The 19,578-nt window shown below is 49.2% G+C and overlaps 6 protein-coding genes across 9 annotated transcripts; 4 read left to right on the top strand and 2 right to left on the bottom strand.

Moving 5' to 3' along the window:
* Nucleotides 1-225: 225 nt before the first annotated feature.
* Nucleotides 226-1,551, top strand: FVEG_01276 (glycine cleavage system T protein; the record flags this gene model as incomplete). Its single annotated transcript, XM_018888137.1, has 1 exon — nt 226-1,551. The coding sequence occupies one exon, from the start codon at nt 226-228 to the stop codon at nt 1,549-1,551; it is 1,326 nt and encodes a 441-aa protein (XP_018743979.1).
* A 1,601-nt stretch (nt 1,552-3,152) lies between these two features.
* FVEG_01275 (hypothetical protein) lies at nt 3,153-6,697 on the top strand. Of its 3 annotated transcripts, none has more exons than XM_018888135.1 (3): nt 3,153-3,843; nt 3,973-4,383; nt 4,495-6,694. In XM_018888135.1, exons 2-3 carry the CDS (start codon nt 4,197-4,199, stop codon nt 6,450-6,452), a joined length of 2,145 nt encoding a protein of 714 aa, XP_018743977.1. In that variant the 5' UTR covers nt 3,153-3,843; nt 3,973-4,196; the 3' UTR covers nt 6,453-6,694. The 3 variants fall into 3 exon arrangements, with proteins under 3 accessions (XP_018743977.1, XP_018743976.1, XP_018743978.1); XM_018888136.1 differs by lacking the exon at nt 3,153-3,843 and adding an exon at nt 3,894-3,916 and having other exon boundaries at nt 4,495-6,622; XM_018888134.1 differs by having other exon boundaries at nt 3,153-4,383; nt 4,495-6,697.
* FVEG_01274 (hypothetical protein) lies at nt 6,539-10,882 on the bottom strand. The gene is made up of 2 exons (XM_018888133.1): nt 7,894-10,882; nt 6,539-7,843 (listed from the first exon to the last, which is right to left on the bottom strand). The coding sequence occupies exons 1-2, from the start codon at nt 9,430-9,432 to the stop codon at nt 6,854-6,856; spliced, it is 2,529 nt and encodes an 842-aa protein (XP_018743975.1). The 5' UTR covers nt 9,433-10,882; the 3' UTR covers nt 6,539-6,853.
* A 108-nt stretch (nt 10,883-10,990) lies between these two features.
* Nucleotides 10,991-13,873, bottom strand: FVEG_01273 (hypothetical protein). 2 transcript variants are annotated; one of them, XM_018888131.1, is made up of 4 exons: nt 13,717-13,873; nt 12,957-13,607; nt 12,758-12,907; nt 10,991-12,709 (listed from the first exon to the last, which is right to left on the bottom strand). In XM_018888131.1, the coding sequence occupies exons 1-4, from the start codon at nt 13,774-13,776 to the stop codon at nt 11,951-11,953; spliced, it is 1,620 nt and encodes a 539-aa protein (XP_018743973.1). In that variant the 5' UTR covers nt 13,777-13,873; the 3' UTR covers nt 10,991-11,950. The 2 variants fall into 2 exon arrangements, with proteins under 2 accessions (XP_018743973.1, XP_018743974.1); XM_018888132.1 differs by having other exon boundaries at nt 12,957-13,663.
* Nucleotides 13,874-15,660: 1,787 nt separating this feature from the next.
* Nucleotides 15,661-17,413, top strand: FVEG_01272 (hypothetical protein; the record flags this gene model as incomplete). The annotated part of the gene is made up of 2 exons (XM_018888130.1): nt 15,661-16,909; nt 16,959-17,413. 2 exons carry the CDS (start codon nt 15,661-15,663, stop codon nt 17,411-17,413), a joined length of 1,704 nt encoding a protein of 567 aa, XP_018743972.1.
* Nucleotides 17,414-18,008: 595 nt separating this feature from the next.
* FVEG_01271 (hypothetical protein) lies at nt 18,009-18,814 on the top strand (the record flags this gene model as incomplete). The annotated part of the gene is made up of 3 exons (XM_018888129.1): nt 18,009-18,143; nt 18,209-18,599; nt 18,657-18,814. The coding sequence occupies 3 exons, from the start codon at nt 18,009-18,011 to the stop codon at nt 18,812-18,814; spliced, it is 684 nt and encodes a 227-aa protein (XP_018743971.1).
* Nucleotides 18,815-19,578: the final 764 nt, after the last annotated feature.

The raw sequence follows: 19,578 nt of genomic DNA on the forward strand, positions 1-19,578 counted from the left end.
GACTCAGTGACTTCAGACTCGGTGACAACCCCACCAGCGCCAATTGTCAAATTGGGTGACTTGTGTCTTCCATGATATGTACTGTGCATGCCATGTACCAGTCTTAAGCGCCCCCTCGGCTTCTTATCTTCTTGTACAAACTCTTTTCCTCTTTATTAATCTTGTTTGTTTCTGGTCAATTGGATCTCTTCACTTGCTCCTAAATATTGACAATTGATTTCCATCATGAAGCAGAGCCTCAGCTTGGCCGCGAGGGCTGGTCCCCGAATCTTATCATCGGCCGCCGTGACACGGCCCACATCATTCGGCGCTCTCAGACTCTCTCAACAAAGCGTACGATGCGCTTCAGGGAGTTCCTCTGATCTGAAGAAGACTCCTCTCTATGACTTCCATGTTGCCAATGGAGGAAAGCTGGTGCCATTCGCAAGCTACTCGCTCCCTGTTCAATACTCAAACCTCTCACTTGCTCAGTCACATCACTTTACTCGTGAGCATGCTTCACTTTTTGATGTGAGCCACATGGTGCAGCACATTTTCAAGGGCAAGGATGCTGCCGCTTTCTTGGAGAAACTCACTCCCTCAGACTGGACAAATCAGGGTGTCATGCAGAGCAAGTTGACAACGTTCTTGTGGCCTGGTACTGGAGGTATCGTCGATGATTCGGTTGTCACCAGACTTGGCGAGGATACCTACTACGTTGTCACCAACGGTGCCTGTCTTGACAAGGACACCAAGTATCTTGATGAGGAGCTTGGCAAGTTCGGCGGAGATGTTCAGTGGTCACGTCTCGACAACTCTGGTCTCGTTGCCCTCCAGGGCCCTCAGAGTGCCGAGGTTCTCAACGAGGTCCTCGCCAGCGACGTTGATCTCTCAAAGCTCTACTTTGGCAACGCTGTCTGGGCTGAGCTCAAGCTCGCTGATGGCAGCAAGACTCACCCTGTCCTCATCAGCCGAGGTGGCTACACTGGAGAGGACGGCTTTGAGATTTCATTCAACGGAAAGGAATATCCTGCTTTTGAGACAACAACCCCTGCTATCCAGGCCCTTCTTAGCAAGGCCGGTCCTGAACGCCTTCAGCTCGCTGGTCTGGGTGCTCGTGACTCTCTCCGTCTCGAGGCCGGCATGTGTCTGTACGGCCATGATCTCGATGATACCACAACACCCGTCGAGGCTGGTCTTAGCTGGATCATCCCTCCTGCCCGTCGCGAGACTGGAGGCTTCCACGGTGCCGAAACCATCATCCCTCAACTCACACCCAAGAGCAAGGGCGGTTCAGGCGTCACCCGCCGCCGTATCGGTCTCTTCGTCGATGGAGCTCCCGCTCGTGAGGGTGCCGAGATTCACAAGGATGGTGAGAAGATCGGTGTCATCACAAGCGGTGTTCCCAGCCCTACACTTGGCAGAAATATCGCCATGGGTTACATCAAGAGTGGCAATCAGAAGGCCGGCACCGAGGTGGACGTTGTGGTACGAGGAAAGGCCCGTAAGGGTACAGTCACCAAGATGCCTTTTATACAGACAAAGTACTGGAAGGGCACTGCGCCTGCTTAGAAAGACTACGGTGGGATTGAGTAATGTATTAAGCGAGCCAAAGTATTAAGCATGTGGTATATGGGGACAATTCAACATGGGGGAGATTTTTGGAGTCTATGATTGTTATGGCCACGACTAAGTTAGAGCCAACGGAAAATAAATGTTCTTAAAATATCATTTGCATTGCTACCAGTTATCTCTTGCCCCTTACATCCATGTCATCGACTCGATCCTGATGTCTTTCGAGTTTGTCACAAGCAACCCTCTTCTCTTTGGCCAGGGTCTTCCTAAGTAGTCAGCCCAGTCCTGATACCGACACCATTGCCAAAACTCCTTCAAGTGTCTTGGTGGGCATGGTAATTGTGGTTACCGAGAGGTCGATAAGAAACATGCCATACGCTGGAAGTTGCTATCAAAGTCTATTATGAGGTACACCATAGCAGGGCCGTGGCCATGCGATCCCTTTTATTCTAATGCAACCATGTCATGAACCTCCCTGGGTGAGTAGATCTTGCAGCTTTGCATACGTAACTATAGCTCAGTCCCCTCACAGACTAAGAATCGCATTCTGATATCTTATGACGAGGCAATTAGAGTTACTACCTTCTCTGCCTCGAAGTAGCAAATCAACATGGGTAACGCTAGGAATTTCCAAGAGAAAGGTGGACTCAATCATATCCTGATTGTGATTTTGGAACTGGATACTCCCATGTCTTGTGTATGGAAGATATAACACCGCGAGCCAGGACTCGGCGTCCAGCGCTTCGCTTGGAGGCGTGATTATCAGAGAGGCACTTTAAAAGACTTGGGGCTATGTTTTCAGAGCTTGGCATCATCGAGCTTCAGGGATCGCAATAATGAAATATCTTGATGCTTGTGGTTCACAGTTAAGCATCAAGGAAAACATCACGGAAATTGGGACACGGAGATATGTAGCCACAAAAAAACCATAGGAAACCACCACACAAAAGCGTATGGCCTCCCTCAAACGAGCGGCGATATTGTCTAGCAACGGCCTCCCCTTCAAGTAGTGATCAACTGTGGGAAGGCTGAGATGATCGTGGCGCCAGTTTTGGATGTTACCGGCACCGTCGAGGAGACGATGTTGCGTGGTGAAGAAGAGAGAAAGCAAAAGAGCCAGAATTTTTGCATATGAATGAACACACATGAGGACTAGCGGCAGATGCTACCTAAGCGAGATCCGTGTTGGTGGGGCATCACCCTACCCTGGACCTGGAGTTGGGTGACGAAGTTTTGTGTGTTTCGACAGATATCGACTGTGTCCAACACCAACCCGAGCAGTAGTTGTGGGACTTTGTTCGAATATGCTCACGCGAGAGAGTTATTCTTCTGTGTCGAGTTCACCTATTGTGTTGAACAAAATAAGCAAGTTTCGGGCACAGGATAGTCAGTCTTGTGCGGATAACCAGTAAGCCGATAGACTCATCATCACGAGGATTATGATCGAAGGACGCCAGAAGCAAGCCGATACTAAATGAAGCATAGATGGTCAATAAGTGTAACAAATCACAACAAACACTTGATAAACTCTGTGTATGCATCTCTGTGAAAACGAATGTGATAGAATGTTCACGAGGGCGTTCATGGGGGTTCCACATATGAGACTCGACGGACCAGTCAATGCAGGTATCCACTGTTAGGAGGAAGGCTTTACAGAAGGGGGACCCTGATGGCATATGCCATAGACCATTACGTACCTTAGGTACCTATGTGCCTGAATCAAGTCTTCAGCGGGCTGTTTTTTGTAACTGTTGGACCCTGAATATGAGAGCAGATGGGTTTGATTGAGGTGAAGAATATGTGAAGAGCTATAGAGGACAAGCGACGTCTAAATATACAAAGACACAATATTGGATAGCAATTAAGCAGGCATAACTGATTGAATTCAAGTATCGCGTGTCAGTCAGTGTCTTAATTCTGTCTCGTTGATGCCCGTTCTCCTCGTCCATTTGCACCATTTGCTCTAGTACACGTGTAGCCCGCGCCGCTCAAGATTGGCCGATTTTACCGTCTTCCTCAACTTCAACAATGGATCACCAGGCGCCTCAGCGTGAGCACACGACAACGTGGGGGAGGGGGCATCCACTGAAGATACCGGGAACAGGTACTGTTCGTTAATTTTGTCACTATTTCGACTCCTGGAATTCGAGTATTTTAAACTCAATGCTTCCCCTTTCCACTGTCGCTGTGATATTCTATGCCATCAGCCAGGGCAGTCTTGGCACTCTACCTACCTACCTTACACCGAGCAGTGGATCCTCATCGACGTATTGATTGATCATAGCTCAGGTAGGCTGGTTCTGTGGAAATTAGTCTATTAACGCCCTTTTCTTCTCCATCATCGTCCTTTTCTTTGTATCAAGTATTTTATAAAGATATTATCTTCAGTCATACGCCCATCACTAACGCGTCAGCCAGAATCAGAGCGTGTCTTTGTGGCTTGGACAGGATCTTACCCCTTGAAAGCTGCTACCTTGCAAGATTGACTCTGGAATGACCTCACACCTTCAATAATTTCATACCTGGACCTGGTATCTTACTTCAGCATCACTTCTTCACCTGGCCATCACCAAAATTCGACTGCTACACCGAACATAAACGGAATACATATCAAATACAGAGTACAATCTAAAACGGATAAAATGGCACTCTCAGGCGCCCGACTGCTCGTGGCAGCCGCCCTACTACTCCCTAGCGTCTCTTGTTCACCAATTTTCGAGGCTGGCCAAAAAGTTCTCGATTCAATTACATGGACAAGCGATTCTACAGAGACACCGCATATCCGACAATCGGGTCGCAAACTGAATGGAAAATTCCTGCATATAACAGGTACGTATTATCACATGTGAAACCGGTCCCATGTTCCTACATCTACATCGGATGAAAATATGATAACTCAGCGTTGCATCCAAAGCAGCCCACTAACAACCACAACTCCAGATTTTCACCCTGACGAATTCTACAAAGCACATTCATCAACAGCCCAGGGCGTCGCATGCCACCGCGGCAAGGGCCCTGCAGGTCTATATGGCGCCGAAACTACCGACTGCGACTCTCCCGTGGACCTCGTCGACGCGACGTTGGAATGGGTACGGAAGAATGTCAAGGATGATATCGACTTTGTTGTATGGACCGGTGACACCGCGCGCCACGATAGCGACGAGAAGCTACCACGAAGCTCGAGCCATGTTTTGGATATGAACCGGAAGGTCGCCAGAAAGATGGTCAAGACATTTTCTGATGACGGAGCCCTTACCGTCCCTATTATCCCAACTTTTGGCAACAACGATTTTCTGCCGCACAACATTTTCTATCCCGGGCCAAACAAGTGGCTGCAGGCCTATAGCAGTATATGGCATCGCTTCATCCCCGAGGAACAGCGACACTCCTTCGGATTTGGTGGATGGTTCGAGGTTGAGGTTATCCCCAATCAACTGTCCGTCATCAGCCTCAACACCATGTACTTCTTTGATCGAAATGCTGGCGTTGACGGATGCGCAATTCCGTCGGAGCCTGGTTTCAAGCATATGGAGTGGTTGAGTGTTCAACTTCAGCGGTTACGCGAGCGTGGAATGAAGGCTATCCTGATCGGCCATGTTCCTCCCGCCCGGACAGAGAACAAGCAGAATTGGGACGAAACTTGCTGGCAAAAATACACTCTCTGGCTGAAGCAGTTCCGCGATGTTGTTACTGGCTCCCTTTACGGCCATATGAACATTGACCACTTCCTGTTCCAGGACACCAAAGACATTGACCTGAGCCTTTATGACAAAGCAGGGACTACCCGAGAACCCACGGATGACGACTTTTCCGTCGAATCAAAGAGCGACTACTTAATAGATCTCAGAAAGTCCTGGTCTAACTTGCCAGGCTCAGCTGCAAAGGCACTAGAAGAAGATCCAGATCTAGACGCCGAGGATGAACTTGAGACGCAAGACGAAGATGCCGACGAGTTGAGGAATAGAAAGAAGAACAAGAAGGGAAAGAAGGGTAAAAAGAAGAAGGGCCACGGCAAGATCGGAGGCAAATACGGAGAACGATATCAGGTATCTCTTGTTAGCCCCAGCGTCGTCCCCAATTACTTCCCGACTATTCGCATAATCGAGTACAATATTACCGGCCTGGAGGATGCGCCAGTCTGGACAGACTCATTCGACATCAACTCAAAAGTTGCCGAAGAGCTTCCCGACTTTTCCGAGGATGAGGAAGCCCACCAGGAACTCAAGAGAGACCTCGAAGCTGAGCGAAGGAAGAAGGGCAGAAAAGGCAAGAAGGGGAGGAAGGGGAGGAAGGGAAGAAAGGGCAAGAAGAAGCCCAAGAACCCTGAACTCGTGATCCCACCAGCTCCCCCAAAGGGATCACCTCCCGGCCCCGCATACGCTCGCCAGACATTCACCTTCATGGGATACACACAATACTTTGCCAACCTCACCTATATCAACAATGATCTTACCGACTTGTCTGAGACAAGCAAGTGGCGTGACGGCGATTTCAGTGATGAAGTACCCAACCACGATAAGCCACAGCCCAAGAAGTTCAGATATGAGGTTGAATACAGCACTTTTACCGACAAGATCTTCAAGCTGCCCGACTTGACAGTTCGAAGCTACCTCAGGCTAGCGGCTAGAATCGCTAAGAGGAAGACGAAGAAGGGCAAGGGCAAGGCAGCTAAAGAGTACAATGAGGATTTCGAAGACGAGCCAGACTCAGATTCAGACGACGACACTGAACTTCCAGAACCTGAAGAGGGTGACTCTGGTATCGACTTCAGCGCTACTAGGGGCAAGAAAGGGAAGAACAAGAGAAGGAAGACCAACAAGGTTTGGAAGCATTTCCTCCAAGAAGCATTCGTCAACACTATACCCGAGAAGCAACTCAAGAAGTGGTCACGGAGATGATCCGAGATATGTAGTACAGGATAGCGACTGACTTGAAAACTTTATGATTGGCATTTTAGCGATGAGATGGATGGAACAGGCATATATGGCGTTAATGGCGCATAGAGAGCATAATTGTTAGAATAACTAAAGGTACAAGATCCTATGACTACACTGTCGTTTTCTCACAACATTTTGATTCAAAAATCATTCACATTTCTTGCCCAAAGGCTCCCTTTGCCGGGGACATTAAGAAACATGGGGTATCAGCGAATGTATCTGTGCCGATACAAGGCCACCAGTTATTCATACATTTCGTTTATCGTAACCAACCAGTCCAACTCATCTCACATCTCAAAAGGGAACCATTAAATACCATCCGTTCCTTTACCCAACAACGCCTCTCTTCGTACACGCGCGGTTTACTCTGCATTGTTAACAACCCGCAACGCCCGGCGAGGACCCATGACGACGCTGAAGAAACTCGGTTCCTGGCCTTCGAGTAGCCCTTCAGTCGAGCCTCCGCTATGACTCGTTCCAGGTCTCGTGTCCTCACTGCGCTTAGCACCTCCAGACCCGCTGCTGGACCCGAGAGCGCCTGGTGTGGTATCATCTTCATCCTCAGGGCTCCATTTGGGCTCTGTGGTATATCCCTGATCGCGGCTAGGGCCGACCCAGCCAAAGAGGCTGCGCTGGGAGATAGCACGCTTGGGGCGGGTAGTACCAGCAGCAGCAAGGGCTGAAGGGTTGAGGAGAGAGTGGGACGCAACAGAGTAGCGGTTTGATACTGCGAGGTGCTGTCTGTAGGCGTTGACTTGCCGGCGATAGAGCCAGGCACAGAAGCCAAGATAACAGGCAAGGGCTCCAAAGATACCAGCGATTACGCCTGCAGCTACGAGACCACCGTTAACTCCATCATGGTCTTCTCTATCCGGAGAAGCGGTTGCAGTACCAGTCTGGCCGACCCGTACTGTCGCTGTCGGCCCGGAGGTAACTGTGAAAACCGGGGGCTTGCCCGTTAAGAACGGGCCACCGGTAGCCGGCCCCACAGCGGGGGTGGTGACGGTAGCGCTGCCGTCCTTGTCCCCACCCACGACCTTGCGCACGGCGTCCGGAACCTCGTATCCATGGGACCCAGCGAGAACGAAGTTATCGGGATGATGGTCCGAATCGTGATTGCCAGCCTTGAATTGGTCCTTCCACTTGAGTGAGGTTGCATCGAATACGTACATGCCCGGATCACATCCGATGTCCTCACCTACTCCACCAACAACCACCATTTGACCATCATACATGGCGCATGAATGGCCAGCTCGGGCAGCGGGTCTGTTGTCGTCGTTTTGGTCGACTTTGATCCATGTGAAAGAGGGAATGGTCAGGATGTACATGTCATCGTACTGCGTTTGGTTTCCCTGAGGCCATATTAGTATTTGGGTATGTCTTATACCTTGTCACAACTTACAAAAGGAAGATTTTGTCCACCAAACATGTAAATCTGGAAACTTGACGCATCCGGCGCGCTGGCGATGACGGCACAAGGATTAACACGAACGCTGGGTGTATCCCCGGACGTTTCTTGATGGAACCATTCGGAATTGGCAATGTCGTATACGTTTAATGTGCCGAGATCCTCAGTAAACGTTTCGTTGGTACCGCCAGCAAGGCCGATAAGAACACCTTGCTCGCCCCAGCCTGGCACAAACACCAAGACACCATCTGCCCTCTCAGTGAAGTTACCGGTCTGAATGCCCGCTTTTGTGATGTTGCGATAGGCCCCGCTTTCACCTGCGCCTGTGCCGTCAGAGAGGCTATCGACACCGGTGTTAACATAGCCTGGATGTGTGAATTCAAGAAGACTCTTGAGATATACACGATCAACACTGCGCGACCAGCCTGGGGTGGTGGCCCAGTCAAGATGGCCGCCAAAGTACCAGCTTAGGCCGAGCTCAGGCACAGACAGGCCTGCTCCCTCAGCAGCACGGTGAACTGGTCGATTTCCTGGCTCTGATTCATTGCCGACAGAGGTTTTGGGGCTCTTAAATTCGGTCCATTCTTCATCCTTGATGGAATAACGCCAAACAGACTCGGGCTCGGGATCAACATAGGGTGTATCGGAGAATTGGCCGCCATAAAGATACAGATTATTGTAATCATGCCACAAATAACCCATAGAGACCTCAGGAGGACCGTCCGGTTTCTCGAGACCTTTGAGAGCGGGCGAGCCTATATCCCAGTCCTTAGTGAGGTCCAGAGTTAGGAAATTGTTGTTCCATGTGTTTTCGACTTGGTCGGCTTTTGATCTTGAGCGACCGCCATATAAGTAAAGTGTTCCGTTCAACTGGGCAGCTTGCAGACCCCATCGCGTGCAAACCTTGGTAGAGCTGATCTCGCGCTTCTGAATAACACCAGCACTGGCGCCATTGATATCTGAAAATGAATGGCCATTTCGCCAACTGAACGCCGGAAGTATAATGGCAATGAGGAGCGCTAACATAGTGAAGCGCTGTAGGCCCGAGACGCCTGGGGACACACCCGAAGTGCTCTTGATTCTGGGTCGGCCTTTGGGGTTTGATAATATGGTGTACCAAGTCTTCGGTGACGAAAGTGATAACTGCCGAGGGCGTTGAGGGTCGTCGTTATTCTGACTGTGGTCGTCGTCTTGCTTAAGTTGTCGTTGGATATCAGAGCTATCACTCAAGTTTTTGTCGTTATCATGGGCGCCAAGTTGCTCGCCTGACAACAGTGAAGGTGCTGATGCAGAGGCGGGATAATCCAAATCGTGTTCTAGACCAACTTCTTTAAAGACGGATCGTCTGCCTTTTTTAATAGCGCCCCCCATTTTGAATGGTGGTGTTACAAAAGTCTGAGCCTCACGCAGGCGATCCGAGGTGCGTTGGGAGTTAAAACGAGGCCGGACTGGAGCCAGAAATCCCGAATGGGACGGGGGAGGGGATTTAACCATTGACATCGTGACCATGTGCTCGCTTCCCTGCTTGCTCATACGGATTGGAGGATGGATGGCTTGTGGCGATAACTGGTAACCAAGGGAATTGGGCGTCTCTGGGTGGCTCGGATCGGCGAGTACTATGATGTAGCCACCTTAAAGCGATACCACTCTGTAGGGATCATGTCCTGCAAGCGAGTTCTAATATGACAGAAGATGAGAGAAAGGCCTTCAATGGCAAAATACACAATTGATCGAAGGAAAAGGGTCCTGAGGTGTTGAAAGAGAGGGAATGACAGCAGGAGACCCACAGAGGTCGCAAGTGGGAGCCGGAGTGGTCTTTGAGAGATTCAGAAGCTCTAATTAACTGATACAACAACGATCGACGCCTCGAGCTGAGGAATAACAAGCTTGGGCTCTCCACTCGGCCCCTTGGGGACCAGATGTAGGCCGTTGTGTAAATCATGTCGATTATTGATTAACAGAACAAGAGACAGCCCAGACAGCGGAGCACCCCGTTGTTTCTCAGGCCCTGGCCCACTACATCATCGATTTTCCCGATAATTTAGTCTGGATTTGGTTTCGATAGGCATTGAGATACCTAGGCGTGGGCAAGGCCGAAACACAGCCTGTAGCGGGTGCAATGGGCGCGTGAATATGAGGACGGAGATGGTACAGCTAACCCGGAGCTTGGGGATAATAGCGATTAGCCAAGGACCAACATTTGCTGTAAATTGTACGGAGTACCTAGGCACTAGACAGGCTGACAGGTCAATTGAGAGTATAGAAGCACGCCTCGAACATGAGCGTCACCCCATCCTCATCTTAGCATATCCAACCGGATATAGCGAATGCAAGGCCAGCAAGGGAAACGCCTCCGCCATCAACGAGACGAGCCAAGCAAAAAGCAGCAGTGAGCATTTACACACCAACATTGCAATTGCAAGCCTGCAAGCGCACAAGCTTATCCGTACACGAGCCACAAACATGGTGAGTAAACGGGCCTTTCATTTCTTGTTGGTATTATTGCTCTCCGGAAACTTGCGAGCTGGCATTTCGCGTTCGGTTGCAGTGTCGTTCATTACCAGATTCATCACAGGTATTGGCATCGACGGTGTGATGATTGGGCCACAGAGACGTGGCGATGACTTCACATGCTCCCGGGGGTGTGTCCTTGATTTGGGGTTTTTTTTTTTTTTGGTGTTCAGCGTTCAGTTTCTGATTGTGTGATACACGGACCCGACCGTGTGTTGATGTTTGAACTAGACGATCCGAATCACTGATACTGTCATGCAATGCAGAAGCATTGCCTGCTTGTCCATCCCGAGACTTGCGAGGGCTTCTTTCTCGTGTATCCGTACATAGTAACGCAACGCAACGGTCATGGAATCCGGGGTAAGACTCGGTAAGAGGAGGAGAAAGATGCAAATAGCAACCCAAAACAAACTAATGCAAAGGATGCAGGGATTGCAGAATGTTGGTTGCGCTGTTTTGTGTTCGATCACGATCTGGATCATGATATGAAAGATGGTGGTTGGCTCGGATGTCAATCCATCCGCTTTCAGTCGCACTGTATGCATAGGTGATCACCCCTTTGTATGCACAGTGTGCTACACTCAAAAACAAGATACGTTTATCACTATAATTATAGCACGTCGCGTCTGTACCAACACCCACGCAGAAAGGTTCCTCGGAAAGCATAAACCTCAAGCATCAACTTAAAATCTGCAGTGTTTCCAATTCGAGAATTAGCTGCTTTAACACGAGCCGCATCAAAAATGAAACAGCGCTGTACTCCCTAACTGGATCACCGACCTAGACACTGCCGCCACCCGCCGGACTCGTGCTGTCCTTGCTGATCATGCTTTCTTCTCGTACAACGTTATCTTTAGACCAAAAAACAAGCTGGCCAAATCGCATGTTCTTGAGCACGGTCTTTTGGAAACTTCCGTCCCTCCTTTTTCGGTCCTACGCTTCTAAAACAGACTCCCGTCCTCTTCGTCTTGCTGCAATGACATACCGCACCGCCACACCTCGCTTAACCGGGATTAACAGCTCCTGCCACAAAGACGCCACAATTGTGACTAGAGAATCGCATTCGCGAAGATGGTATTGGATATCACTGAGATCCATGAAGGGTCGTGTAATTTGCATTGCATGCTGACATGCAGTACTGAAAGCTAAGCGAGCCCTCACTCTTGCCACAGTTTTATCTATCGCATCTCGTACCGCCGCCTGAGAGGTTGGACCTCCAGCCGAGGCATCTCAGCAAGGTCAGAATCTTACACCGAACTTTTGGGTGCCACGGAGCGGGCCTCGGAGTCCTGAGCAGGTCTACTGACCCGGAGCGGATCTGAGATTTGAAGCCGTCTCTGTTCTTGTGGGACTTTCTAGGTGGGACACCGGAGTTGCTCCGGGCAAGGGGCCCCTGAGATCGGTGATCAATGTGAGGCTTTGGAAGGGGACTCAAAGATAGATCTCGCAAGAGATACATTCTTCTCATGTTGAAAGAACATCCAAGAACATGATCAGCGTTCACCAGTTGGAACAGCTCGTCGAAATAGGGCTCTGTTCATTACATTAATCCTCTACTAGTTGGGAGTGGGTCAAAGGCCGCATCCTCAGCCAGCTGTGAAGGTGCCTCTGCTTCCGGCGGCAGCGTAGACTCCCCTTTGTTGACCTTTAGACCCTGTCTCACTCCAAGCTCGCGGCCGATGAACTGTAACGATTCACCTGCGGCTTCGCTCTGCTCGTTTAGCGTTGACGGTACGAGATAGACTGCCGTCAGAGGCCATATCAATTTCAACGCGTCAAACACTGTCCTTGGTGATGGGTTGTTGCGGAAAGATGCCGGGTCGAGATGCCGATTTACCGCCTCCATGACGAGTTTTGCGCTGTCTCGAACCCGGTATACGCAATGGGAGCGTAGCACCTTGAGCTCTTGCAAGGGAATAGGGGCACCCGGATGGTGAGTTAGAAAGTTTGCGTAGGTCAAAATGACATGATATCCTTTTACTCGCGCCGAGTTGAGCATGTTTCGTAGATAAGGGTTGAAAACTTCGTCGATGTAATGGTAGTCTGCATCAAAAGTCGTGAAATGATCTTCGGCTTTGAAAACAATACCAATCAAGTCGTAGTACTGGAGAGCAGCGGTGTCAAAGTCTCGAGCTCGAATGATATCGAGCATACGCTTTTGAACATGTGCCATCTTGCAGATATAATCGCCGACTTCAACAGCCAAACCTTCTCCGGGATGAAGGGTTTGCCTGATGGCGGTAAACCATTCCTGGGATTCAGGAGGGCACTCAAGACTTGTCAGGAGACACCGCACTTGCTAACAGCTTGTTAGTTGGGAGTGAGAATTCAGATCAAGGTGACATACCACCATGTTGTAAGCAGGCCAGAAACCCATTCTCGATCCCGGTCTTCGCAAAGAAGCCGTTCCTCTTTGCTGAAGAATACTGTATAGCCCATTGGTATGGAGATGCCATGGGTTCAGGGGTGATATGCGGTCGATAGAGCCCATAAGAAGCTATTAAAACATGAGTATGGGGGCGGTGGGAAGAAACTATGCTACTCACTTCATAGTTCGTCAGAATCCATACTGTCGCGAGAACATCGTCTCTCATTGCGCCTTCTGGTGTTTTGAGTGCTTGGCCAACAGAGCTCAAGGTTTTACCAAGGTAAGTACCAAGTTCCTTGTCAGTCTGCTCGACAGATCCGTTGTCGATGGCGGTGGGATATCGCAGGTTGGTGATGTATGTGCGGGCAAAGAGATGAGTGGCCCAAAGAAGAGGCCCTTGAGGACCGCTCTTTTTGTATGTGTCATGGAGGAAATCCAAAGTATAGTAGACATTGAGAAGGATCGGGATGGAATGAGCGGTCCAATGTTCATTAAGGGATTGCGGCAGGATGAGAGCCCTCCCAGTTCTGGTGAATTCGACAAGGTCGACTATTGTGGGTGAGACGGGGCTGAATTCACGATCAGCTTCTTCAGTGACTGATGGCGTGGTAGCATCTCCATTTGACGAAGAGGAGGAGGAAGATGAGCCAAAAGACATGACAGACTCCCCACGAGTCTGAGCCGTGGCATTTTGCTGAGTCCTCTTCTTCCTCTTCTTGATGGTGGTTGGGTTAGCATTGCGAAAGACAAGCTCCTGTTCGTCCCGATATCCCGGGCATTCAGTCCCATATTTGATGCATCTTTGACAGGATGGTCTGCCAAGATCACACTGTTGATGTCGTTAGCAATTGGATACGTGATGGGTTGCTATGCTCGAGCGTCTCTCTTATGACATAACCGCGTAAGCACAGGATAAGTGGCTCAGGGGTCGAACCGACCTTGACACGTCGTGATCGACAAAGATGGCAATCTTTGCTTGGCTTTCCCGTGTTGGGCATTATTCAAGAAGCGACAGGACGCACGGATATCGCTATGGGTGTAACTAGGTATGGCCGGAGAGTCACAAGCCCCGTTATCGTTGATGGATAATCAGAGTTGAAACGGGTAATCCTTTCGAAGCTGTCGTCGTCGGAAAGGGATTAGCGGGCCATACAGGGCTGAAGGGTGGATACACAGCAGGGAATACGAGCATCACGTGCGGGGAAGCTACCAAGTACAGCATTGTCTTTTTCACTGTTGAAGCTATCACCACCTTTGGTCCAGAGATAATCTCACTTGAGACAACCTGGACCACTCAAACGTGGTCACTCTCTTGAAATTTGATGACGTTTCAAGCTTGAAACTGACGTCCTACAACCAAAAGTAAAGAGGCGCAGATGCAGATATATTCCATGATCATGACCCCAGCGAAACTTCACCTCTGGGACGCAACTGACTACTAGAAGCATAATGCCGAGTGTATCAAGCTCACGAAGGTATATTGCTTGGTCCCGGTCATATAATTTGCACACAATCTCATATTGTCCGCAAGATGTTAAGGACTCAGTTCGTAACTGCAAGCCCTAGAAGGGACATATTGGACAGCTTCAGGACTTGAAGATGAAAACGAATTATTTTGCCCTGCTCACGGAGAATAACTCTTGGATTTTATATCCAATCAAATAATTAACGACATGCGGTAATTGCACCAACTCTACCTCCTGACCAATAGATCAGGAAGACTGGCAACCTCGCGTCCGATGGCATTGTGATGTTTACATTCCTAGATACAGGTTCCCTAGGGGCATGGAAGCGTCAACTACAGAAAAATGATGCTTGTCGCCTGGGGAAAAGGTGTTTTAGGACGAACTAACCAAGATAAAGGCAGTATTGTCCCAGAGTTAGTTACAATGATGCCAGATTCTTGGTCGACGGGAACGGAGAGGCCTTAAACGGCGTGTGTATTTGTTTCAGAGGCTTGGCGAGAACCATACTCCTCGAATGTTTTTGCCAGCGTTCAAAAGGCCCAATTGCCCAATGCTCCCACCGTCTCATCGATCCCATAAGTTCCAGTGCCACTAGTTTGCGGGCCCTCCAAGTCGGGCGACAGTCTCTGTTTGCATTTAGGCAGTTTCGAGATATGTCGTCGAGCAGGTAGAGTAAATAAGTTCTAGTGAAATAATTGCTGAAGCGACTTGTGAAGTGTACCTAAGATGTGACAGATCCCTGAGGGTCTTGACTGGCAAACAGCGGGAGCATGTTTATACACAGACTGTTAAAACACAATCGGGGATGTCAAATACCAATAGATATTAAGTCAGATATGTTCATATGTTATCAGACACCCACACATTCCACTGTAAAAGTATATTATCATGTTTGTATATGCATATTGTTGCAAATGTTGAATATAATCACGTCTAATTCATAAACACCGATGGTAGGGATGAACTTGAGTTTGCGCGTGATGGAAAGGGCCCTCTCTACCTATCACTCACCAACAACACACAGGCTCAAAACACAAAAGCGCCTGGTGAATGAACATTGATCCCTGGAAGACACGGTCAATTAATTTTATTTGTTACTGGCACCTATTGTTTGACTGATTGTCACCAATGCCACCGTTACTGTTGCTGTCACTGCCACTGCCACTGTCAACCGGCTGCCACTGAAAGCTTCTTGGGCCACTTGACGTGCACAGCAGCCTCGCCTTTAACATTCTCTTCTTCTGCGTTTCTTCTCCTCCCACTTTTCTTTCTCCCACAACCACAACACACACACACTCCCCATCTCATCTGACCGACTCTTGCTTCTCCCTTATACCTACCTACTCATCACATCTCACACTTCTTTCTCATCTACCTATAGCTTCCAAAGCACAAATCTACTTCCACTCCATCAAGATGAGCGTCGAACTCCAAGCAAAGTTTTGCGGGTCAATCCCAACCCGCAGCTCTTTTATGGATTTCATTAACGGGGGCAAGTCTGTATACAGCACTGTGACCAGCAGTCCGCCGAGAAGCCCAGATACTGGGTCTCAATCCTCTACTCAGCCCATTACACCTAAGGCTGAGACTCCTAAGGATAAGACTGAAGTTCAGGACACTTCGTTCTTTGATATCCAAGCCTCCTCTATCGAGACCAGCATCCAACACGGCACTGAAGAGCCTGCTACTCCCGACTATACTTTTGTTCTTGGCACTGAAGATGAGTCTGTCACAGAGCCGTCTCCTAGTGAGCCCCCAACGACCGACAACACTATGGATGACCATACTACCGACCCCACTTCTCTTCACGATGTCACTATCCCTCAGATCTTTGTTACAGCGCCCACCACTCGTGAGACTGGTTTAGCTGAGGCCGGTGTTGATGATTTCCAGTTTTTCGATAGTGGCAAGGAGTTCGAATTTTGCGATGAACTCGACGACGACGCCACTGGATTCCAAACCCAACATCTCACCCCAGAACCTTATGTCACCAAGGAAATGGCCGCTCTGGCCAGAACCACTGAAAGTGAAAGTGTCGACTTGGAAGTCACTGGCATTGACACTGATCATTCTGTATCCACAGAATCCAGCGAAAGCTTTTCTAATGAGAGCGATAAGCCTTTGATTTGCTTTGACGAGAGCGGGGATCTTTACCTAAAGGTGGGACAGAACCCAGGACGGCTCATGCTCGTCGATTCCCGTGCGCTCAGCCGTGTGTCTCCCCGACTCAAGCAGATCGTTTCCTTCAACCAGAAAGACACCGAAGATGGCGGCAGCTGGACTATCGAGCTACCAGATGACGACCCTGTCCCTTTCACTGTCATTATGAATTTGATTCATACACGCTTCGAGAAGGTGCCCGCCAAGGTATCACTCAAGAAGCTGTACGGTGCTTGCATTCTCACCAGCAAGTATGAGATGACACAGGTCCTACGACCTGTGGCTGAGCGCTGGTTCAAGGCCTTGGGTACCTCCACTGAAGACTATGGGCTCTTTTTTAAGAAGGCATATATTGCATGGGAATTGGGTTTCTCGGAGGAGCTAAGCGAGATGATGGGACACGTCGTGCTCAACTGCTCGTTGGATTGGAACGATCAGCTCGTTATCGGAGTGAACAAGGAGCTACTTTGCGACTTTGAAGGGTTGCAGCGAATTCCTATTCTTGGTAAGTACAAACATGTTTCTTCTGTTGAGCCTCGCTAACTCCTTCACAGACTGCATCACAGAACACCGCGAGCTCGCTCTTGAAACTTGCTGGTATAAGAGCCAGAGGCTGGGCGAACAAGTCTTGTATAGCTCGGTCAAGGGACGTATGTGCGGCGCTTCCCACAGCCGAGAGGAAATGTGTCTGATGCTGGGCAAGATGCTAAGCAAGGCTGGTGAAGAAGGAATACTTGACCTTTTCCATTTTGGGGGCAGCCTCGACGTATTCCGGTCCTCGGACCTAGATCTGAAGACCCTTGAGCACAAGGTTAGTCTCGTGGCCGATCACATCGACCTGTGTGGATGGTGCCCTGCAGTACTCGAGACGGTCGAGGAGGTCAGGCAACAACTTCGAAGGGCAGCCGATCCCCTCTACTTGAGCCATCTTCGGGCTTTACAAATCCAAGCTTCCAAGGCTAGAATGGTCCCTGGGGTCTCGGATGAAGATAATGACGATGAGGAATGAGTTTACGGGCGAACGGCGGTGTTTGATATTTCGATTGGTGATTGGCGAGTCACATTGTGTACGTGTGCGCGTGTGTCTTATTTGACAAGCATCTTCTCCTCATATTGATGTAGGATGAACACAAGGAGAGCTTAGGGACTGCTGGACGTTTATCGTTGTTATTATCTCGAAGGGATAATTTCTCCATATTGGCACTAGCAACCAGATCCAGCCAAGTATGAGCTGTAGAATATCATAGGAGGGTGTCTATATGTGCCAGAATAAGCCAAAGTCTTTATAAATAACCCACTTGGTCCTATTTCACCTGCATGTATGTGTAAAAACAAGATTAGCAAAACTAAATACTGCCTCTTTGAAAGATACCCCCAGTTTACCAATGCCCAAAGGTGAATGTTAAATGCCTTGACACTGCTGCTTACTGCCAGCTGCCGGTTTTTATTACGAGCGTTGCACCGGCGAAACTGGAAGCCTTACATACACTGCTTCTCTTATTTCTGTCTTATTGTGTTTTGCTCTTTTTTTCCCTTAACCCCCTCATCTTCACTCTCTTCAAGTTTTCTGTTAGCACGCTCTGAATCCGCACGCGAAGCTCGCCATGACATCGCCTGGTGTCTCGTCGCCCGATACCATCGTTTTTGACGACAACAGAGATCTCTGCCTGACTGCCAGCCCCGTTTCATCTTCTAAAATTCTCCACGTTGACTCTAACGCGATCTGCCGGGCCTCCAAGGTCTTCGGCGCCATGCTACGAGGCCGTTTCAGAGACTCAAAGCCCGCCAACAACCTGCATCATAGGGAAGTGAAGCTTCCCAGGATAATCCAGAAGCCTTTGTTGTTCTTATGGACATTGTCGACGCAAACTTCGACCATGCCCCTTTGGTCCTAAAGACTCAGGAGCTCTACAACATATGCGTCTTGACCAACAAATACAACCTGACCAAGACTCTGCGGCCTATGGCGGCAGCGTGGTATCAAAGGCTCAAGATCATGTGCCAGCGTAGTAAGAAGATGCAGGCATACAGCAAGAATCTATTCGTGGCTTGGGAGCTCGGATGCCAGGGCGCAGTCGAGGAGATGCTCCAGGATATTACCGAAAAATGTCACGTCGGCGAGTTCGGCAGCTTGTTGATCGATATAAATACTCGGCTGATCAACTTGGAAATTTTCAGACTGGTCCCTTTGATCGGTAAGTTAAGATGACTTTCAATTAGCCACAACTAGATATCTAATCCCGAGCTGTCAGATCCTGTTGCTCAATCCCGTGTCAAGATGCTCCAAGTCTTCAATGCAGAAGGCAAAGAGATAGCAATCAAGATTCTCGCCAAACGCCCGCTCTGTTGGCATACCGGCCCTTGCTCTGCTATGAACCTCGCAGATGACATCCCCGAAAAGTTCATCTAAGCGACACAAGACCTTGGGATAGATTCCTTTATACCCTCGTTGAATTCTGACCAGATTGGATATCGAGGCAGCGTGTCAAGATTGAATCGCCTATTTAAAGAAGTCGAAAAGCTTGCATTCGGAGAGCATCACCCTCACTACTGGTGCGCACCTTTTCAACGGAGCCCATTCCCAAGTATTCTCTCGGCACGCTATCAACAACTGGGCTTGATATTGTCTAGGCGTCACATGGAAGTGCTTGTGGACCAAACCTGCAAGATTGAGATGACGGTGTTCATTGGCAGTGATGGCAAGGCCATTCTGGAAGACGAAGACAGTGAAGATGATGAGAGCAGTGGTTTTCGGAGTCTCTTGGTTGATGCTCGATACTAATCAACATGTAGGATTGATTCCCTTCGTGGCGAATGGTGCCCATTCCTAGAGATTTGTTCCGAACCTGATCACAGAAGAGAAACTACAGAACCACTGGGGAAATGTCAGTTGAATATCATAGGGGGGCTGGCCATCATGTATCGTTATAGCAGCACTGCCTATGGTCTCTTGGAATGGTATCTTATCTTGGATGGATAAATTCCTTGTCATCTCCATTACCTCTATGTACTATCCCTCAGGGGGCACGAAAACATTGAGATATAAGGTATCAAAATAAACTCAGCAAAGAGCACCCTAAGCTTAGGCTAAATTGACCTAATATTTTGATCGCTTAGGGTCAAGGTCCCGAGTTTTCTTTCCTCCCCTAGACTATGTCCTATCGCTCGCTACCC

This window comes from Fusarium verticillioides, chromosome 1 (genome assembly GCF_000149555.1).
Source record: "Fusarium verticillioides 7600 chromosome 1, whole genome shotgun sequence".
In the NCBI taxonomy this organism is placed as follows: Eukaryota; Fungi; Ascomycota; class Sordariomycetes; order Hypocreales; family Nectriaceae; genus Fusarium; species Fusarium verticillioides.